The 20,532-nt window shown below is 38.9% G+C and overlaps 1 protein-coding gene across 21 annotated transcripts in view; it reads left to right on the forward strand.

The window, feature by feature from the left end:
* FAM13C (family with sequence similarity 13 member C) overlaps nt 1–20,532 on the forward strand; it is a 132,130-nt gene that overhangs the window by 64,088 nt on the left and 47,510 nt on the right. For 20 of the 21 annotated variants that reach the window (XR_010832799.1, XR_010832800.1, XM_048069367.2 and 17 more), the window contains one exon: nt 17,254–17,292. The exons of the other annotated variant lie outside the window; for it this stretch is intronic. Coding sequence is in view for 18 of the 20 variants with exons in the window: in XM_048069367.2 (XP_047925324.1) it covers nt 17,254–17,292 (39 nt within the window). In the remaining 2 variants the exon portion in view is untranslated. The remainder of the gene's footprint in view (nt 1–17,253; nt 17,293–20,532) is intronic. 21 annotated transcript variants of the gene reach the window in all.

A 20,532-nucleotide genomic window follows, 5' to 3' on the forward strand; every position in this document is an offset into this window, starting at 1 on the left:
CTCATCCTCCAGAAGAGGATCTATGTCTTTGACTGGCATAGTAAGATTAGCAGAGAAGCTCAGGGTGTGCCATCCCTCTGCCCAGGAGAAGAACAGATGTATTGAACGTGGTCATATGTGAGGATGCATTCAGAAAACAGGAATGGCACCTGAGCTCCTGAACTACTTTTTCCTGTTGGCTGGCACTATGTCTCAAGCGAGACATAATTAGTGATAGGATATTTGAATAAATTTCAAGTCAACTCCAGCCAAATGTTGACTTGGCTGTGTTTCTGTCCAGCAATATATTTTAGAGCTTTACTGTGCCTTGTAAATAGAATAATGTGCTGATTAAAAAGTGCAATTTTATGCAGATTGCATTTGGTGAAAGTTTTAGTCCCTAAACTCCCAACTAATTTTTCTTTTCCAAGTTTATTGAAACATTTTTATAACGTCTCATTTTGGGGAATGGAATTCATATGGGAAATTGCATGTCACTGAACTGAAGAGATGCGTTCTGAGTCCCAGTGCTCCCTTCTGTTGAATTAAATACAAACTGAATTGCTTAACAAGAGAGGTCAGGAGAGACTCATTCTTTGTAGCCCACAGTCTGGGGCAAACTTTGGAGATGAACAGCCACAGTTCATATTCACACTCCAGGAAAGAAAAACTGGGCTGTGATTCCTGGTACCCCTCATTCAGGTGAGAATTACAGGAATGGTAGGAGATTGAGAAGCTGAGAAAGAAAGTGCAGGGAGAAAGTAAGCATCTCTTTTGTTGCTCTTTTATGTAACTCTCTGTGTAAGGCTACTTTTTTCCTTTTAAAAAAAATGGGAATGTTTTGTTTGGATCAAAATAGGTATTGAGTTGGTACTCTTTACTTCTTTTTTCTTTTATTTGTCACTGATGACTGCTACCTGATTGAGTTCTGAACAAGTGTGTTTTCTAGTTTAGTTCTATTAAGCTATAAAGAGTTCTCTTAGACACTGCATTAAATTAGCTGGATACATTCTGCTTTCATGCATTAGTACTGAACAAAACTCAAAACATTTTTTATTTCATTTTATGAAAAAAATTAAATCCATTAAGAAATACTACTGAAATATTTGAATCTAAGCTGCACAGAAATATTCTATCTAGAGAAAATGATTCATTTATACTGCTTTGTTGCAAATACACTAGCTTCCAAATAAATCAGTACTCAGGCAGCATCAAGTCCTATTTATTTCCATCCCCAAGTCTCACCTGCCTATCTGTCCTATCTGGTTAGCCCCTATCACTACAGATATGAATGTCTTGCAAACATTGAACATGCCAGAATTTTTGCTTCTGTTTTAGAATGAAAGCCTACATGCACAACAGCTGCAAATTAGAGCTGGTAACAGGAGATAAGGAATTCAAATATAAATCTAGCAGTGGCAGATACAAATATAAATCCGAGTGTAAGTCTTATACTCATGTGAGGTGTTGTATGTTAAAAAAAAAAAAAGTTTATCTAATTCTGTTAATAAACAAAAACTTATTTTTTTTTAAGCTAGTCTGGCTTTTATCAAATCCAGAATAAAGAATGGGTACAAAAATATTTATTTATAATTCTAATTATAAACAGTAAATTTATTTATAATTCTAATTATAAACAGTAATTAATAACAGTTCTAATTTTAATCCAAGCTCTTATTTTTCAGCTCTGTAATTATTTCTAATTGTTCCAAACTCACAGAGGTTAAGTTATAAACTGTACTCTGTAGATTATTCTAAAAACCAGAGTATAAGTGAACTGCCAGAAGATCAAAATAGTCACAAAGGAAAAATATGAAAATATAATTTGCATTAGTTGCAAATAGGTATTGCACACATACTTAACCAACTGATTATTTGTGCATGCAGAAATCCAGTTTAATGAATACATAAACAAATGAGAAATGCAGATTGTGTTTTCCTGTTTGCATATGTTACTGGTTGTGTATGTATTTCAGAAACATTGAATCCTATCTATCTGGGGTGTTTGGGTTAAGGAGCCATCATTGGGCTTGCTTCCATGGCTGGAATTACCAGATGGCTTTTTATGGTCATGCATATTTCCTAGCATTAATTCAATGGAAAGGAACGTGTAACAGCTACATTTTTTTTGGTTTGTTTTTGAATGAAATGCAAAATAAAGGAAGCGTAGTTAGCAACCCAAACCTCTGCTCTGGATTAATTAGATTTGCAAATTTTCAGAGATTTAGTAGTCTATTTTTGGATACATCTGGAAACCGTATCAATCATGAAAGTTTCTTTAAAATGCTTGGTAAGAGTAGGTTATTCACAAGGGGGCTCATCAAAACAGTTTGGTTTGCAGAGTCTTTTTTACAGGTTTTGCTAAAAAGAAAAAAAAGGAATTTGTCTGCCTATAAATACAGGAAAGATAAATTACCTTGACTCTTATCAATTCTTTTTCTTCTAGCCTATTATTTCTCTGTTATCATAGTTAATTTTTTCTGTGCTTTTGGAAAGCTTATCATCAAGATTCAGCCTTTCCAATTCTCTGTCTTCTCTTTTCCTAGTTCAACATGAGACCAGTTTCCTCTCCTCAGATTTTAGTGCACCATCCCACTCCATCTGAACAATTCAGCCTTCCCCATAAAGGTGCCCTGAGATACTTCTGCTTGCTTCAATCTTTTAACATTATATTTCTCCTCACCCCCCAGAATTCATTCCCTTTTCATTTCCTCAGGTTTGGAGCAGTACACTGATCTTTTTTTTACATTGCCCAGATCTGTTTTAAGTCCATGAATATTTTTTTTTTTTTTTGGCAGGCACAGTGGGTGGAACAAGGGGCTCTAACATGTTACTGAGGTATGGCAGTGAACCCAAGAGTGTCAGCACATTCCTGCCGGGCACTGACTTCTTTTTGTCCCCTTCAGTGATGTGAGGAAAGAGGACTTCTGGGGCATCCAAGCCTACAATATTCAAGAACTAGCAGTAAGTGTAAGACAAGTCACTCAGAAAGTAGTTCTCCAGAAGTTTAAATACAACCAAGGTCAGAAAGGAGAGTTGTGGCCTCCCAGCAGTCCCGCTGGGCTGAGGAAGGTGCTGGGCCTGCTTTTGGCTGAGATCAGACGCACAGCAGAGCCTGGGGCAGTGGTGCTGTGGAGAGCAAACGTGCAAGAGCAGCCCCAGGAGGGAGTGTGCAAGGCAAAGAAGGGAAGTGATTGAAATTGTTCCAGGGCATTAAAAAAAAAAGGCTTTTGAAGAGGCAGTGGTGAGAAAGCAAGAAGTTCCAGCTGGAGATTTTGCTGGGATAATGATGGGGGGAGTAGCTAAGCTACTCCTACTAAGCTACTAAGCTAAGGAGAATGGAGGATTGCATGAAAACAGAATTCATGTTCTCTTAAAGTCTGATAGCCAGCACATAACCAATTAGCTTATATGTAGTTTATTTTATGTAAATCAAAAGTTTGCCTTAAGACATGACAGATTGGAATTTGATAATGGCGAATTGTGAATGAGTCCTAAAAACTGGTCACTGGAAAGGCTACAGACCATCTTTAGGAAACTTTGCAATGTGGCAGACCTCAGCTAATCCTATCAAATGAAAACTGATATTCATCTGTGAGAATATTGTAATCCTGAGATTAAAAAAAGAAGTTTTTCATGCTACTGAATTCCATTTATTTTTGTTGTTGTTTATGTTCTTGCAAGATATACTCATCTTTAAAACGCTAGCTTGGCAATCAGAAACATTGGACTTCCGTTAGACTGACTTTTAAGGAAGCAACAATACTTTCTTTATCTCTTTGTGTACGGCTCCAAATCTTTTTCAGTTTTCATCTTATTTTGGGTAGCCATTGGAAAGCAATATCCAAACTCATATTCAAACTAAGGACTTAGCAAAGTCATGTTAAAGCCATGTTTCAAAGTAAATAATATGAAGCTCCTTTCAAATAGTGCTGATATATTTCTAATTTACATTTGTGTAAATGCTAGTAGGAAGGTATGTTATGTAGATGATGGCTGTGTCTGCATCTGAAACATTTACAAGAATGTTTTACTAGATTAATGACAGGCTTTCAGATTCCTGAAATTGTGTGGTTGTTTTTAATCTTACAACTGGGTGACTTCTTCCTGCTGAGGAAAGTGTCATGTTGATCTCAGCAGTAGCAAAAATTATTCTGAAAACTGCATACTGTGGAAACATATATAGAAACACAGATGGCTAACTGATGGTTTGAGCTGTGGGGACTATGTGATTCTTAAGATTCCTAGGATGTTCCAGGGCTTAGATAGCAGTTCTGCACTAAGACATGGATCGTGCTGTCTACATCAGTGCTATAATGACACTTTATGACAATGGTAAAGGTCTCAAGTTGCAAGCAGACTTGTTACTTGTGTCCTTTTTGCTCATGGGGAAAAACTGGAGGTCTGCCTATAAATGCAAAGTTTTGAGATTCGTTCCTTAAAATTTTTAGTTTAGGCCATCAGGTAGCAAGTGTTACAATTTTTAAGATACCTGAGCCCTGTTTTTATAGGGCTGTAAAGAGGTAACAGTGCAGCTTACTATTGACCTTTGAGTTATGCAGATGATGATGTTTATATATTTACAACTGGTATAATCAGTTACGTGATGTTGCATTTAGACCAAAAAAAAAAAAAAAAAAGAGGCCAACAAAGTAAAGACTACTGCTCATCAATATAATCAATATGGGACAATGTCACAATTTTTCTAGACTAAATTTGAGGCACATGCTTCCAGTTTTACACTTTCTCAGTTATCGTATTAAATAGGGAAGTTATTTTTGCACAGATCAGAGGACATTATGAAAAAAGTTGATGATTATTCATGTTGAGTGGCAGCAGTGTTCTGACTCACCCTTTTCACGGGCATCATTCCCTACATTCTTAATGGATTGTGAAATTTGGAACAGGTTTCTGCCAACAAACAAAATATTAATGAAATGTAGAGTTGCATAATATATTTTTTGCGTAATGTAATTCTTCCCAGAAAATGAAATGACCACCTCCTAAAATAACTGAGGAAATGCTTCATAGTCTTATTTTGCTGTGAGCTAAAAGGTGTTTGGGTAAGTGCATTGGCATACTTACTTGTAGAGCCTCTGCAGCTTTGATGCACAACATAAAACTCCTTAACCTTTTAATATATGATTTTTCACAATGCCTGATACATTAATTACAATCAGTTTCTCAGACTTGAGTAAGAAGCATTTCATCATTTTTTGTAAAGTGTGCAGTGCACAAGCAGGGAAGAAAGGATGCTGAGGACAGCTAGGAAACGCAGGAGTTCACCGGCACAAAAAAGTAAATATTTTTCTGAGTAATGACCTGGAAACTTTCTCCCAGAAAGCAGAGAGATGCTTGACTAGACTGCCTCAGCTGTTAATCAATCAAATGCTTCCTACAGTATGGATTAAATTAAGTATATCCTTGGTTACTGCCTAAGCCCCCTGGTGACAGCACAAACCTTTTGTCCTCTTTCTCTCGCTTCCCCACCTAAGGCTGTAAGTAGGTATTCATATCAAGGCCTTTGGCAACAACCTGGTTGAAGCAACTGGATTTTATACAGTCAAGGAGAGAGCAGTAAATAATAATAAAGCCCATTAATCCTCTTTTCCATTAGTGGCAATGTCAGATAAACCTGCTTAGAGACTCTTGGGAAATGTTACATGGATGATTTATTATATGTGTAGTTTTAGACGTAAGTGTAATTTTGAAACATGGTACCTCTATATATTCACATAGTGACAGAGCAGAATAGCAGATGAATTACAGCACCATATAATGGGCAGTTTCAGTATATCTCTTTAGCTGATTTCAGCTGATGAACTGAAAATTTAGTGGTGGATCATTGGGGTGACAGGACACTTTGTGGTAAGAATTGAAATTAAAAAGCTTATTCTGGTCATGCACTGGGAGAAGAGGTTTCATTTGGTTCCTTTTCTTCTGCCTTTTTGCTGTTTGACTTTGTCCCATGACTATTTGCAAAAATGAACTAGCAATAAATTTATTTGCCTACTGTACATCGCAGATGCAAAGAGTAGTTACGGTTTTATGAACTTTTTAAATACTGGGGATTCATCTTAATGGTGTATGAGGAGGAATATTTACCCTGTATTGAAGAGAGTGGGCTAATAATGAACGAATACTAAACTTTCATTTCTTTTATGGATTTAACATCCCTAATAATTTAAAAATGCAAAATGCTTTTTGCCAGAAGATGGCTGTTCCTCAAGCTCTCCCTAAAAGCATAGCTGTTCCTGACCGCAGCTGCATTTGTTTCTAAGAGAGGACTCAGCTACTTTTTTATTCTGCTTGAAATTCTCTACGCAAAACTATAATGTGGTTGAGCAGGGAGTTGTAGAGCACCTGCAGGCAGGGTGCAGGCACTTGATAGCAGGATGACTCAGCTCTGCATCCCTCTAGTCTGGTGTTCAGTTGTATTTGCCTTATGCTTGACAAAGATATAAGTCTTTTTTATTTCTTTTAGATTCTGCTAGATTCTAGAAAAAAAAAAAAACAAACAAAAAAACTTTCCTAATGCTAACTTTCTACATGTTTTATTTAAAACTTCAAGCTCCATTTATTTGCTTAGATTTACACCGTGATTCTGCTTTGGTAATCATTTCAAGATTATGGAATGCAAGGCAATTGAGAACAGACACACAGAAATGATTTAAAGGCTGACTTTTAAAAAGAGAGCTATTAAACAGGTTAGTCACAACCATGAGTCACTTGAATTGAGTCATGCTCAGTTTTTTCTAGCTATAGATTATCTGGTTTTCCTATTTCCCCACATAGCTATGAGTAATGCTGTATTAAGAAATATTACTGCTTTGGAGAATGTTTTTTCCCTACTCTGTGTGATGCCCTCCCTATCTGAATACATTTTTACATTGGTCAGTTTACAGTGTCATTGTTTGGCTCATTCTTTCAACCACTGAGTCGCTGGCTGCATAAAACAAGCAATGAAATATGTGCCAAGTGTCAGGTTGAAGAGAGAGATGAGCAAGTAAGGGACCTCACCATCAGTCTGGGATTTGCACCATTTCTGTGGGGGTTAATTTGAGATGTTAATAGTTATCTTGGCTTACATGAGCCTGTAAGCCACCCACAGCAGCTGAGGTGGGAGCTTTGGGATAGTTATACAGGATGGAGATGGTCTGTGGAGAACAGTTCAAACAAATGTGAAGGGGGGACAAAAATATGTCCTGACATGGTAACGGAGTTGATGGCTTAATAACTGTTGAAGCTGGGTTTGGATGTTGTTTTTTTTTTTTTTTTTTTTCTATATTTGTAGTGAACGTGCATCAACACAGCTGTGGTGTTAGGCATAATCACAGAGCCCTTACAACCATCATTCTAGAAATAAATTTAGCATAATATGTATTGGCCAAATGTTTTCAGCTTGGTGGCTACCAAAATTAGTCTGAAACTGTGTAGGTGCTTAAATGTGGGTTTGGGAGACTGGATTTGGGCTAAAAAGTGTAGGCTGTAGTTCTCCAAGCATCAGAAAAGAGAGGGGAATTACTGTAGCTTTGAATATTCGTGAATATGCCTACATTTAGACTGCAATATTCATTGCTGTTTTTTAAAAAGTACTGTCAGCACTTTTGTTAATATAAAGACAAAACTATGTTTCCATGCAATCATTACAGAAAGAAAATAGATATTACAGATGAGGTTTCAAGGATTTTTTTTTTCCACTGGTTCTGCTTTTGGGAATTTTTCTGAAATCTCTGATTCTCTCCAAAATGGATAGCTCACCTAGAAATAAGGCTTTCTTCCATGACTGGTGTCTTTATGATTGGTGCTGCATGGTTGCTAGATGAAAAATATTACTAAAATTAGAATGAAAACATCTTTCTTATTTTTGAGTCTCTGCTGAATAACCTAAAACCAAAACCAATTTTCTCTAATTTATCAAAGAGGTCTGGGGACAAACAATTTGAGTTAGAAAATGTGATGATGTCATGAAGAGCACTCAATGTGCTTACAACAAAGAATTCAAATGCCTCCAAAGAGAAAAACAATTTTCACTGCCATTTTGTAACAAAACTGTTGCAATAGATAGCAAAAATGGTAAAGCTGCTGTCAGTACAAATGTCTTTCCCATATGCTTCTGCTTCATTTCTGCAGATCTATACAGGAAATACTTGAGTCACGAATAGTTTTCGTAGAGGCCAACTTTGTATGAGAAGGGGTCATTTGTTCAGTGTCATCAGTTGTAAAGCTGCACAAGGTCATTCCAGAAAAAAATCTCACATGCAAGTTCTTTCTGTGCCTTAAAAGCTGTTGCTAACCTTGGATGAGAACATGTTAAAACAAATAACCAACTGAAAAAGAGCATGAGGGACGTGTTTTATAACCAAAGGACTGACTGGTGTCCACTGTGTGTGCTTATATCAGTTCAGCGAACTAATTCTGGAGACCTCTGTGAGGTAGTCTAAGTCAGAATGAAAAGTCGGCTCCTGCGGAGTCTGGTTAAGATTTGTCTTGATCCTTGGAAGAGGACCTGCCCTCAAGACTGGAAATTGTGGGCTATCGTAAGGATCTTTGAGTGGTGCCCAGGGTGACAGATCACCTGCGGACCAGCTATGTCAAAATTCACGTCTTGGTAAGAGAGCAGGAAGGTCTGCTACCTGAGAAATGGAGATGTACCAGAGTCTCTTGCACGGGACATGTCTGCAGACATACTTGAGCTCACTGCTATCTCAGGATACTTCTTGCATGGCAAGGGAGCCAAGCCAGCTCGCAAGATAAAAGCACACTCTCTTAAGCAATATGCGGTGCGGCAGGACGGTAAAAAGCAGAATGCAGATGACATGTAGTTATGTGGATATTTCCTCAGTTTTGTATTGAAATTAGGTCCTGTGTTTCTTACGTTTCAGTGCCTGCAACAGGTTTATCTTTTCCCCAAACAGCCATCAAACAAAAGGAAAGGCTTTTAAGTAATGAGAAGGTAAATTTGGACATATGTATAAGACATCTCTGTGCCTTTTATTTACGTTTTCTGTAGGGTTCTGGTTTTATGCCACAAAGCTGAATATTATGTTACAGGATTATATTATTTAATTTCTGTAGAGTGCTGTCTTGTCCCACCAGTTCTACTATGCTGAAAGACGTAATCTGCTGAGAATGTATGTTCAGGTAAAATAGAATTTTCTGTGTTTCCCTTAACCTAACATATATATGTGCTTAATGGGGGGGGGGGGGGGGGTGGGGTGTAGAGTTAAATGCATGAGTTAAAACACTTTCTGAAACTTCTGAAAAGCAAACTTTTATCTGTGCTGAGGAGTGATGCATCATCCTTTAGGGAAATTAAAATAGTAGGTGGTAGGATACTAGCACAGATTGGGAGCTTGGATAGAAATAGAAGCTGAATAAAAGAGGACTACTTTTTATGAGAAGAAATTAAAACAGATAGGTAGAAGCTGAGCAAGAGTTGACCACTGACTGTGACTGCTAATGTTGACTGGCTTATTCACGGCTTTTTGGTGAAATACAAGTGCAGACGAATGTGCCATAACTGATGAGATTTTTCTGATGTCAATGGATCATGATATTGAGAAAGTTAATGGTCTGAATCAGCAGTTTTCAAATGTCATTGACTATACATTGGAGTGAATAGAAAATCAGAAAAACAACTTGAAAAAAAAAAAAGAAAAAAGGTGGGATTCATTACCATGCATGTTTCATAATGGAAATGAGAATGAGCAACTGGAGCTACAAAACTAGATGAGCTAATGCCCATAACTAAAGGAAGGGATTTCCCCCATCTGCCTATCACAACTGCATTTTATGTTGTGATTCGTTGCTCATGTTACTTGTTTTGTATGTGCTGTTTCTTTCATGCTGTCCTTTTATTTCCTCCAGTATCAGTTTCTTTCCTTTTGCCAGCCAGATTATTCTCTCTTCTGTCTTTTCTCCCTGCCCAAAATTCCTAGCCACATGAGTAGCTTTTCCTCTCAATGAGAGGTAAGATAGCTGGGAAGAAATATTGTGCAGAATTGACATCTAGACAGGGGGAGGAGGGTAGCTCCAAAGGTGCCTGTGAGAAGTTGGATATATCTTGCTTTTAGATTTATGCAGCACATGCAGTGAATTTAGAAAAGGACATATAAATATTTGTATTATACCAATTGATGAGGCACATCATATCAAATGGATTGTATGTGCTGGGCTATAAGTACTTGTGCAGCATCCTCAGGTGGTGTAAACTAGCGTGGCTCTGTGTGGACCACCAGTACACCTGCCTCAGAGAGCTGCCTGTTGGTGTTTCCTTGTAACCGAGTGGTAGAAGTGCACACACTCATGTTTTGTAAACTTGAAAGGGGCTTAGAGAGGACTGAGTGTGAGTCTGTTTTTAATGTTATCCGAACTGTCCCTCAGACATCACCAGGACCAGTCAGCAGTTGTCATGTGGTGCACAGTGCATGCTGGGGGAGAGGGCCAGGCCTTGAAAACATGTTATTAATGATAATGAAGCTCTTTGATAATTCTAATTTAAGAGATTTTGCCTATATGTCACTGAGAATAAGCTCTGGCATCAAGCAGTGTTTGTTTTAAGTTAATATTATTATGTGATTTCTACACTGGTTTAGATTTCATTTTCTATCATTCTGGCTCATGTGCTTTTGGAAGGATAAAGCTGCAGGTGAAGCAAAGTCAAGTGTTACTACTGTGTTAGTTAGGTGGGAGTTAGTGGTTTGCAAAGCACCTCACAAGTAAATGAGGAAGAGCTCTGAGTAAAAGCATGTGTATACTTTCTTGCTTATTTTTTCCTTTCAGGAAAAAAAGTAGATTGCCCAGCATAGTCAGCCTTATTCTAAATGGCCACTGTCATTCCCTGAAGAGACAGAAAAGAGTCATGAGGGCACCTTCATACATACATGGCATATCTTTGTCATGTCTGGGCTTAACTTGAACCAAACTGACTGGGTGGCTCCATGTGTCTACAGATGCAAAGACCTAACAGAAAAAGGCTTTAATGTTTCTTGAAGGTACGAGCAGCAGTTTGCTTGCTATTCCATTTACTTTCAAATGCTCCGCCTTTTGAAAATAAGGTTGAGCTCAAGTTCACCTTTCCATTTAATTCTGTATTGGAAAATGCTAGGAACACTATGCACATTAACTTTAGTTTGGCTTTCTTGCACATGAATTACAGTCTGGCCTTTACCTATATGGTCACATTCAAGTTGTTCAGCAAGATCTGTACTCTTAGAAAGAAAAGGACATTCTTGAATTTTGAGACTGAATTCCAGAACTATTTTCTATTTCTGACTAGGTCTTTTTGGTGTTGTGTAAGGCTGTTGTACGTGAACAGATGAAATAACATAAGCTATGGAACTTTCCTTAATTTTCGTGTTCATACTCTATGTAATAGTAATAACATAAACGTTTTCCAATGTTTTCTAGGGAAAAGTAGTGTGTTTCTCTAAAGTAATCAGTCTGGGATGCTCAGAAGACAAACTTGATTTTGAATTAGTGCTCTGTTGAGTCTAGCCCAATGTTGGTGTAAGCCTGCTGGAAATTGTTTTGTCATCTGTGGCAATACCAAATTACCTGCAGTGGATGACTGCAGTCAAGCAAGTGTTAGTGTCTGTAATGGTTCAGACACCAGCACCAGTTTGACTGGTACAGTTGAGTTTGTCAGCCAGCCTAGTGCATGCTGGATAATGATACTTGGGCATCTCTGCATGACGATTTTCAACAGAGATGACTGGACTTCATAAAGCAGCTTGTTCTTTAATAACAGGCTTTGAGGTACAAATCTGTATTTCCAAAACAAAATAACTTAGCACACTTACTCAAGTCTGCAGACCCGTATGAAGTTTGCTTGTGCTAACTAACCAGGGCACCAGTAGCACAGCAGGTGTATGCACCAGAGCAACAGAAATGTAACCTAAGCAATGGGAATGAAGTGGTTCACAAATCAGAATTTCCAGTCTGCATAAAATTGTGCATTTCCATGATATTTTTCCTTTTGAAAGGCTAGGGATTTGACTGGTGTGGGGCTGTGTATTTTGGACTACAGGGTAGACATACCTCCCCCAGTACAAACTTGGATGTATTATGAAGTGTGTATGGGACTTACGGGCCCAGTGCTCAGAAGGCTTGAGCAACGACGTATGTGCGGTTTAATTGCTCACTAACTCATCTTCAGAAAATGTAACCCTGAAAGTCTACGCAGTTACACAAAACTTTATCGAATCCAACATATATATGCTTTATAGAATTGCCCTGGAATGGATGACAACAACTGTGTCTGCACCTACACTCCGCTCGAGTCTCTTCGTGTGTGAGCATGTCTATGCATTTTAAGACATACAGCAAGATCAGCTGAATGCTTTTTTCCCCCAGGTCCATTAACTCAGATGATGTGCTAATTAGGTCACTGGGAGAATCAAAGATAGAGAAACTGGACTGAGTGCTCACAAACCGGCTCCTACATGTAATTGCTGTATTTTAGTTTAATTTGTCTTAAGATGTTTTCTGATGTCTCTGAGAATGTCACCCGTAAAAAGGCAGACAGCATGTCAAGCAAGCAAGTCAGTGAACACATGAATATTTTCAGCTGCTTGAATGTATCGTTCAGTATTTATCACTACAGGAAAGAAGCATATGGCTTCTCTCTCACACGGCAGTTCCTTGGTTTATGCCTTACTGATTGGAGAGTAGCAAAAATATCCTGCAGGATCCCTCATGAAGAAAGGGCAGAGCACTGGAATGATCCACAGCGCTAACATTTCCTGCAGAATGATCCCTGCTCTTATCCCATAAAAAATCCCTGTGTGTTGGAAGAGAACAGACGTGCTGAAGGTGGAGATGAGTGACTGCAGAGTCCATCAGTTTGTTTTCTGCTTAAATGAAAGTGTTCTGTCATAACTGTGACCTCAGAAGTAGCAGTGTGACCTGACAAGCAAACATATTTAATCTGCTGTTTGGTGAGTGAATGTATTTTGTTCATAAAAGCATATGTAGTTTGTGTGTGCACAGGTAAGATTGAGTGTATCTCTGTGTTGGTACAGTCTGAGAGGGGGATGATGGACTGTTGGAGCACTTCAGGGTATTGCTACTTGGCAGGAGCACACATACTCCAAGGCAAACAAATTTGCTCAATGTTTTTATGAGTCTCTGAGCTCAGCTGGTTCTGGCAGGGATGACTTGACTTAACCCGGAGAGGCAGCAGGGGAGAGCTCATTCTAACTTTCCCTTTATTTGGGTAGTGGAACATGAGTAACATCTTCCCAGACAGGAGGGAGCCGCCTTGGCCTCCTCATCATGCGCAGCGTGTCGTACCATGTCTCTCGTGTCCCTCCATAGCGTCTAGTGCAGCTCCCTTGTATGGCCTAACTGTAGTGCAAAATGTAATTGCCTTTGATGCAGCCATTTCAGCACAAGCACTTTGGACTCTGTGGAATAACAAATAGTAGTAAAGAACACAGTCTTGCAATAAATGTTAATCACACCCTGTAGGATTGCACTGAATTTGTCGTTATCAGATAGTAGATATTAAATGCACAAATTCTAACTTTACCAGAACCTTTGAGAGATTAGAGTTCTTTGCAAATAAGTAATTCTCCCTCTAAACATACAGGTTATTTCCCAATACAAATTCTTCATTATTCTGTGGTTAAAATTGAAAAGCCTCGTCGTTTACTTGAGTCAGAAATCCCCTTAGGAGAATACAGTCATTTACTCAGATGGGCAAAGTCTGGAAATTGTGGCTAAGGTTCTGTTGTTCGGTGAAACCAAACTGCCAGGAAGTCTGCAGGTGGGTGACCATTCAGACAGCTGCAGCTTGGCAGGTTTTACCATTCCTCCTTTTTGTCTGGCCTTTTGATCTTGATCATTGGGCTTTCTTCTGTACTCCTGAAGCCAGAACTACTATTTGCACATAAATTACAGTCTGGCCTCTGCCTGTATGATCACATTTGAATTGTCTCGCTACCTCTCTCTTCTTTTGAAGTCTTCTGCAAATAGACCATACTGTCTTTGTATAGCATTCACTGGCTGATATGTTTATAGTGCCAACTAATGTTGCTCGGAGTTTATGAATCTACAATCTGTATTGTGCATGTGTCTATTACATGCAAAACTGAGCTAGAGGCTAAACTGATTCCCATCTCAGCCTTCCTCCTGAGCTAGCAGTAATTCTCTTGATGATACAAACAAAAAAATAATGAAATTTCTATGCCAATCTATTTGTCAACCATAAAAAGACAATATTTTACTCAAATTTTAAGAAGTGAACAGCAACATATTTCTGAATCCCAATATCTCCAGAATATAGGTAGATGTTTGCTTTGGAGTCCTCTATATTTATTGCCAGCTGACAGCTGGCATGTGATATTTATGTTGGTTTGATCAACTTTTGGCAAAAGAGGGTGAAAACAAAACTGGATATAAAATAGGAAGCTTTTAAAGACAAAATTTTCTTTCCATAGTTAGGATATTGGAAAAATATAAATCCTTTAAACCACTAGACGTAAGAAAGGAAAAACTGATTTAAAGTCCTTTATTTTGAGAATAAAAAGATGTATTTTAACGACTTCAAAATATAATGTCCTTAAAAGTATACTTGCTCTTCAGTGGCATAGTCCAATGCTCACTTCACATACGGGTGTAGCATTATTTTCATCAGGATGATGAGAGACCAGACACATCATGTGAAAGTGGTGACAAAATATACCAGGCACTGCAAATTTCAGTATGTTGAAGAGTGATGTTTTATAGCATTTCAAGCCTGATTGACTTTAACTTCATTACTGAAAATGAGGAGGTTGTGCTTGGAGCTTAGAAGCAAAAAAGATGCAGGTTTGAGCATCTTTGGCTTTGCCGCACCTGACTCGTCGTGTTCTGGTCTTGCCCAGAGCGTGTGGATGGGAAGCACATGAAAGGAAGTGGGGTTAGCCAATAGGGCCAAGCCAACATCACTGGTGAAATAAGTGTTTCCCCTTAAAGAGAAATTCCTTCCTTCTGGGAGTAAAAGAAAAGAGGTGAAGTTATTGTGAGTCTGCAATAGTTGCTCCCTTGGGCTCCCCCAGGAATAGGATGGCTTCATCTGTCTGGTTGGAAGATTAGCTCTGAAACAGGATCCTGGTTTTAGCTGGCCTTTATTTTCTTTATTTATTGATGTTACTCTGTTTTATGTGAAATCTTGTTTGTTTGTTTGTTTTCCCCCCCAGATGATTTCACAACCTTGCAAAAAGAGACTATCCCATAACACTGGTCAAACACCATCTTTAAAACAAATGGAAGTTTGTTAGTGACCTGAAATAAATTTAAAGTGCTTGCCTAGAAGAGATTTAGCAACAGCTGTTTAGCACTGAAGTTCATACAAACAATGCAAGAGATGACATTTTAAAGTTGGTCTCCGTCCAAAGCCTCCCTATTTTACAAACCGGTCTTCAGTCATGTTCTGTTATTAGTAATAACAAGAAAGCACTGCAGTATGTTTGCACAGGGAGTGAATTAGCAGAGAATTTGACCTTAACTTTACAGTTAGAAATGGAGAAGTTATGTTTATAAAATCCTTGTTTTCATTCTCCTTCTTGTGCATGTATAGGAAGGAGAGTAGGGATAAAAATGTAGTGTTTCTTTAAGCTCTGCTCTAATCAAGCTGTGATGCTTGTCAGTCTGATTTTGTGATAAAAAGCTGTGATTCCTCCGTTGCACACTTGAAATGCTAGCTGTAAAGTTAGCCTCAGCATTTAAAATCAAGAGCCAAGCATTTACAGATTCTGAAGTATATTTATAAAAGTAATTTAAGATTTTTTAGTTGCCCTCCACTTTTTTTTTTTTTTTAGCATGCAAACTGAGTTTTTGATTGCCACAACAGCTAGAAGCATACCTTTTGTTCAGGTGCTGTCCTGCAAATAGAAAAACAAAAAAATGAATTTAGATCTGTACAGTCAGACCCGAATAGCTAGAAACAGGAGGAGAAAAATTGAACTTCTCCGTCTAGGGCAAGTTATAAATGCTAATTATTAAACTTAGTTTTTCTGTTTGCCCTTCTCTCACAAAACCTGTTTCTTTGTAGGGCAGAAGTCCCTAGAGACTGGCTGTAATATTCTGATCCCCAGATAATTTGTGCTGTGATATGAATTGATACATATACAAATACAGGAAAGAAAAGAGCGAATAGTCTGTGCAAGCAGGTAGGAAGGCTGGGAAGAGATGAAGAAAAGATGCACTGCCAGCACTGTTGGTGAGAGAAGGGAAATTGTCACGTCTGTGGCTCCTGCCTGCTGCTGCCACCTGGGAAATGTGTCGATACCATGCAGCAACACAAGCTGCTGCAGGGAGGGGGACGCTGTACCTCTCTGTATCCCTGCTCTGCTTGCTGCTGGCGTCTGTGAGGTGCCATTGTCACAAACAGGAGTGCTTATAAGACGCTGTTGTCTGCACTGCCTTCTCTGCTTCCTCCCAAGCAAAAACAACAACAAAAAAATAATAATAATCCGAGTTCTGATATGTATCAGTGAGAATGGATTTTGTTTGTTTTGTGCTGCTCTAAGATTTCAGAATGATCCAAGAGTGTATTTACTGGCTTTGAGAGGTGTTGTTTGAGGGGGAATTCCACTGCTGCCTCAAAACCAGCCGTTTACTGTATCCTGAGTTGACCCTCAGTGAATATATTACATCAGGTCTGAAACATTTTGCTGCAGGAGGGCAGCAGCCTATTCCTTTCATAGGAATGGTTTCGTCTATTGCTTGTGGTTTGCTTAATAGCCTTTTGCTACTTGAACTGTCCTTTCTACTAGATTATTTTTTCATAGCTTCCCCTGGGGTCTGGCCACGAGCTGAGCATGTAAGAGACCACCAAACAAGAAGAAAAAACATCCAGAGATCTTAGCTGAGCAGCCCTATTTAAGTAATAAAAACAACATTGTGTTTGATGAGCCAATTACATAGAACAGGCATTTAAAGGACAGAATGCCGAATACTTGTTTGTAAACCTAAGACTGTATTAGCAGCAGTGTTACAGTTACAAAAGAACATGATCCTTTTCTGAGCCTCACGGACTACCTGCATCGCCGTATTAATTCAAAGCACTGCTGGATGGGCTTTGTGAGTGCTGTAGGGCTAATCCCTATGGTTCCTTGATTATGAGCATGTGCAGAGCAGCCGAAGGTACAGTCGTGCATGTAGAGCTAACACACAGAGACTTGCCTTGCAATGCCATGTTTGTGCATGTGTTCTTACAACTGAGAAGGATACAGGGAGCCTGCCTGCTTTGCTGACTTGTCTGATGTTTTCTTGTTTCTGTTTCAGCATTCAGGATAATTCCTTCAACACCACAGCTTTAGCAGAGTAAGTGAACACTTTAAAGATGTGCCTTATTTTTAAATAAGAATGCTGAGTTTAGCTACTGTAGAGAATAATTGTAAGTACTATGTGAGAAGTCCCAAGCTTTCTGTCATATGTTTTAATTCAGTTTTCTGTAATCTAATTTTATTATTGAGAATATGGGAAGTGTTGCATAAAACAGCTGCTTTTACTATTTTTTTGACCATTTAGCAATGAAATACCTTTCTAGGAGGATATAAATATGATGCACATCACACATGTTTAAGTGCATGACTTCAGTGTAGGATAAATCTCCTGTGAATATATTGCTCGTTTCTGGTACTGATGATCTTAACAAACTCAAGTATGTCTGAACACATGCTCTGTACTTCCTGCATACATTAGTAAGAAAAAGAATTCTTTGCAAATATTTTGAAAAAATAATCATACATTATTTAGATGGACCAAGCACCAAATACATTGTTTCTTTGTAATCAATTCCATAAACTCGTTGGAAGGGTTTTCATCTATATCATGATCATAAGGATATGTCTGTTGATTTTGTTGTTGTTTTAGAGAGACAACAAAACAGGACATTAGAAAGTTAGAAAGGTGAAGAGTTTAGGAAGGATTACAAATGAAATGGTCTTTTTTTTATTTCAGTCTAAAATGTTTCAGTTTACGTATTCTCTCTCTCATTATTTTGCACGCTTCTGATTGTTTCAAAAGCTTTTAGGGAAGACTCTTCAGCAGTAATGTGCCAAGCAGTTTCTCAGGAAGGAGATGATTTATAGATTTGTTTGTATATTAGGTGAGTTCTACACTGCTAAAACACTCATAGTTTAAAAAACCCTACCTGGACTGTGATGTGTTTGCCTAAGTGTTGTGGGGAGAGAATACACTCTGAAAAGCAGGCCAAGTTGTAATTTGGTCTGAGCCATCCCAACATATTGTCAAAATCACTATGGGAAAATATAAGCAATATTTCTTAGGGATACAAATAATTAATCTCTCCTACATTCCTGCCTTACTTTAGTTGATATTTTAAATTAGTCCCTCTTTCTGTGTGATTGTGGTAAATACGGAAAGATTTGAGAGGAGGTAGTTAAATCAGTAAGTCATTTTAAATTATTTTTTTTTTGTGTACCTGTAAGTTAAGTGATTAATTGTGGTATGTGAAATTCTGGGATGCTCCTCCTTCACAGAAGAATAGCCAGATTTCAGATAGTACATTTTTCATATTTTTGTCTCCTTTCCTTTGCTCTGTCCCCTAAATACACCCATTGTTTCCATGTTCCCCTGGTGTGGCCTGGTGCCTGCCTCACTCTTGAGGTTTTCTAGAACCTGAAAGTGATAGCTTTGCTCTGTGGTGCTTTGTGTGACATTATGATAAGGGCTAGGATGGCAGAAAAGCTGACAGCAAAGCATCAGTACTGCCCTCGTAAAAGGGAGGAGGAGAGGGGTGCAGCCCGTGCTGTGTGGAGTGAGAGGCAGCAGCGTGGCAGAGCTGGGCTAGGAACTGCCTGCAGGCTGAATCTCCCTCATTTAAGCTGTTGTTGGTTTTGTTTCAGGGGCTTTGATTTTTAATCTTATTTTCCCAAACACAGAAGTAGTAACATGCTTTTAGAAAACAAAGCAAGCGAACATCATCATCTGAAAATCATTGTCCAAATGAACAAACCTGGTTTCCAGAGTTGGTTTCCCTAAATCCTGTTTTAAAGCCTCCCCAAAGAGCCTGTTTTGAGAACTGCTGAGGATACATAATTCTTACTGATTTCAGCACTAATTGTTTGTGCTAGCCATCTCTGAAAAGAGGTACTTCTGTTTAACAGAATAAAGAGGGAGCTTGCCGTGCAATTTAGACAACCCCATTGACATTTTGTCTTTACTTGTGGCAAAGAAAAAAATCAGGGCTTCCTGAATGACATAAAATCACTGAAACAATGCTTTCAGGAACATTTCTCCACATAAAGCAAGTGCCTGGGGCTGCTATGCTCCCAGCAAGCCATGCGTGCAGCCAGGTGGAGAAGCAGTTGATATGAACATCTTAAAGGTCAAATCTGCAAAAGGAAGCAGTTTTCCAGCTGTACTGAAATGGCTCCTATGGAAAGGTGAAAATGGAAAAATAAAAAGCCAGTCCCACTAAAACAGAGTTCTCTGGAAGAAATGTACAGAGGCATTGCTATAGAGAGTCAGAGCAGCAGTCTGTCTAGACTGGGATCCCATCCCATATGTCAAAAGGCATATTTCATGCCCATTCTAAGCTTCAACCCATATGAATTTATGACTTAAAGCTGTTCTGGTGTATACTCTGATTTTTTAGGAAAGAGTTTGATGCTGCTGCAGTTTTTCTGTTGGTCGGAACTCTCCCTACTGCATGGCCACAAGCTTTCACAAGACTTACCAAATTCTTGAGTATCCCTCTAGCTGTTAAATGCAGCTGAAGTTGGGCAATGAGATTTACAAGTGGGAAGAGATGAGTGTGAGCATCTGTGTGTTTGTACGTACAGACAAGTGGCATGAACACATAAGCTGCATTTCTAAAAGAAACCAATGTAAAAACACTGTGCTTTCATGGTGGATATTTTCATTATATCGTGAATTCATCTTTTAAAAGTTCTGCTATGATCTTAGCCTCAAGCAGCATCTTGTGCGAGTGTGTTTCCTTGGTTAATGTTTATTCCTGCAGAGAGAAAAAAGTCTATTCACCCTTTCAGATTTTGTGCTTCTGAACTGCCTCATAGTCTTTTTCATTGCATGATGGTCACTGTCTTCTATGATTCACCATTGCTTATCTTTCATATCTACTGCTATCTTGTTACTTAAATACAGCTTATTGTGCTCACAGAGTATTTATAACCTGTCTTGATTTATAACTTTAACCCGTTACTGCATGCCGAGTTAGGCTTTGCGCTTCTCCAGATCACCCTTATTACAGCCAGATGAGGGAAGGTGATCGCCGAGGGCACTTCCCCTGGTTAAGGTGTGTGCACCCAAATACGCACACATAGCCTTGGCTGATGGACCTGTGCTCAGTCACCCACTGTACTTCCAGAGAGTGTTCCCAGTTGCCAAAATGGCCTTCTGTGAGTGAAGACTTCTGAGTGTGCTGACTGGTGACAGGAGGGGGTGAGTGAAGCTGGTGTTGGAAGTGCTCCCTCCCACCTTCTCTTGTGTCACACGTGGGAGGGAGAGTGGGCCCCATTGGGGGTCCCTGGCCTTTGTTGCCTGTGGCTTAGTACACGGTGCATGGCACACCTGGTG

This window comes from Anser cygnoides, chromosome 7 (assembly GCF_040182565.1).
Source record: "Anser cygnoides isolate HZ-2024a breed goose chromosome 7, Taihu_goose_T2T_genome, whole genome shotgun sequence".
Taxonomy (NCBI): domain Eukaryota; kingdom Metazoa; phylum Chordata; class Aves; order Anseriformes; family Anatidae; genus Anser; species Anser cygnoides.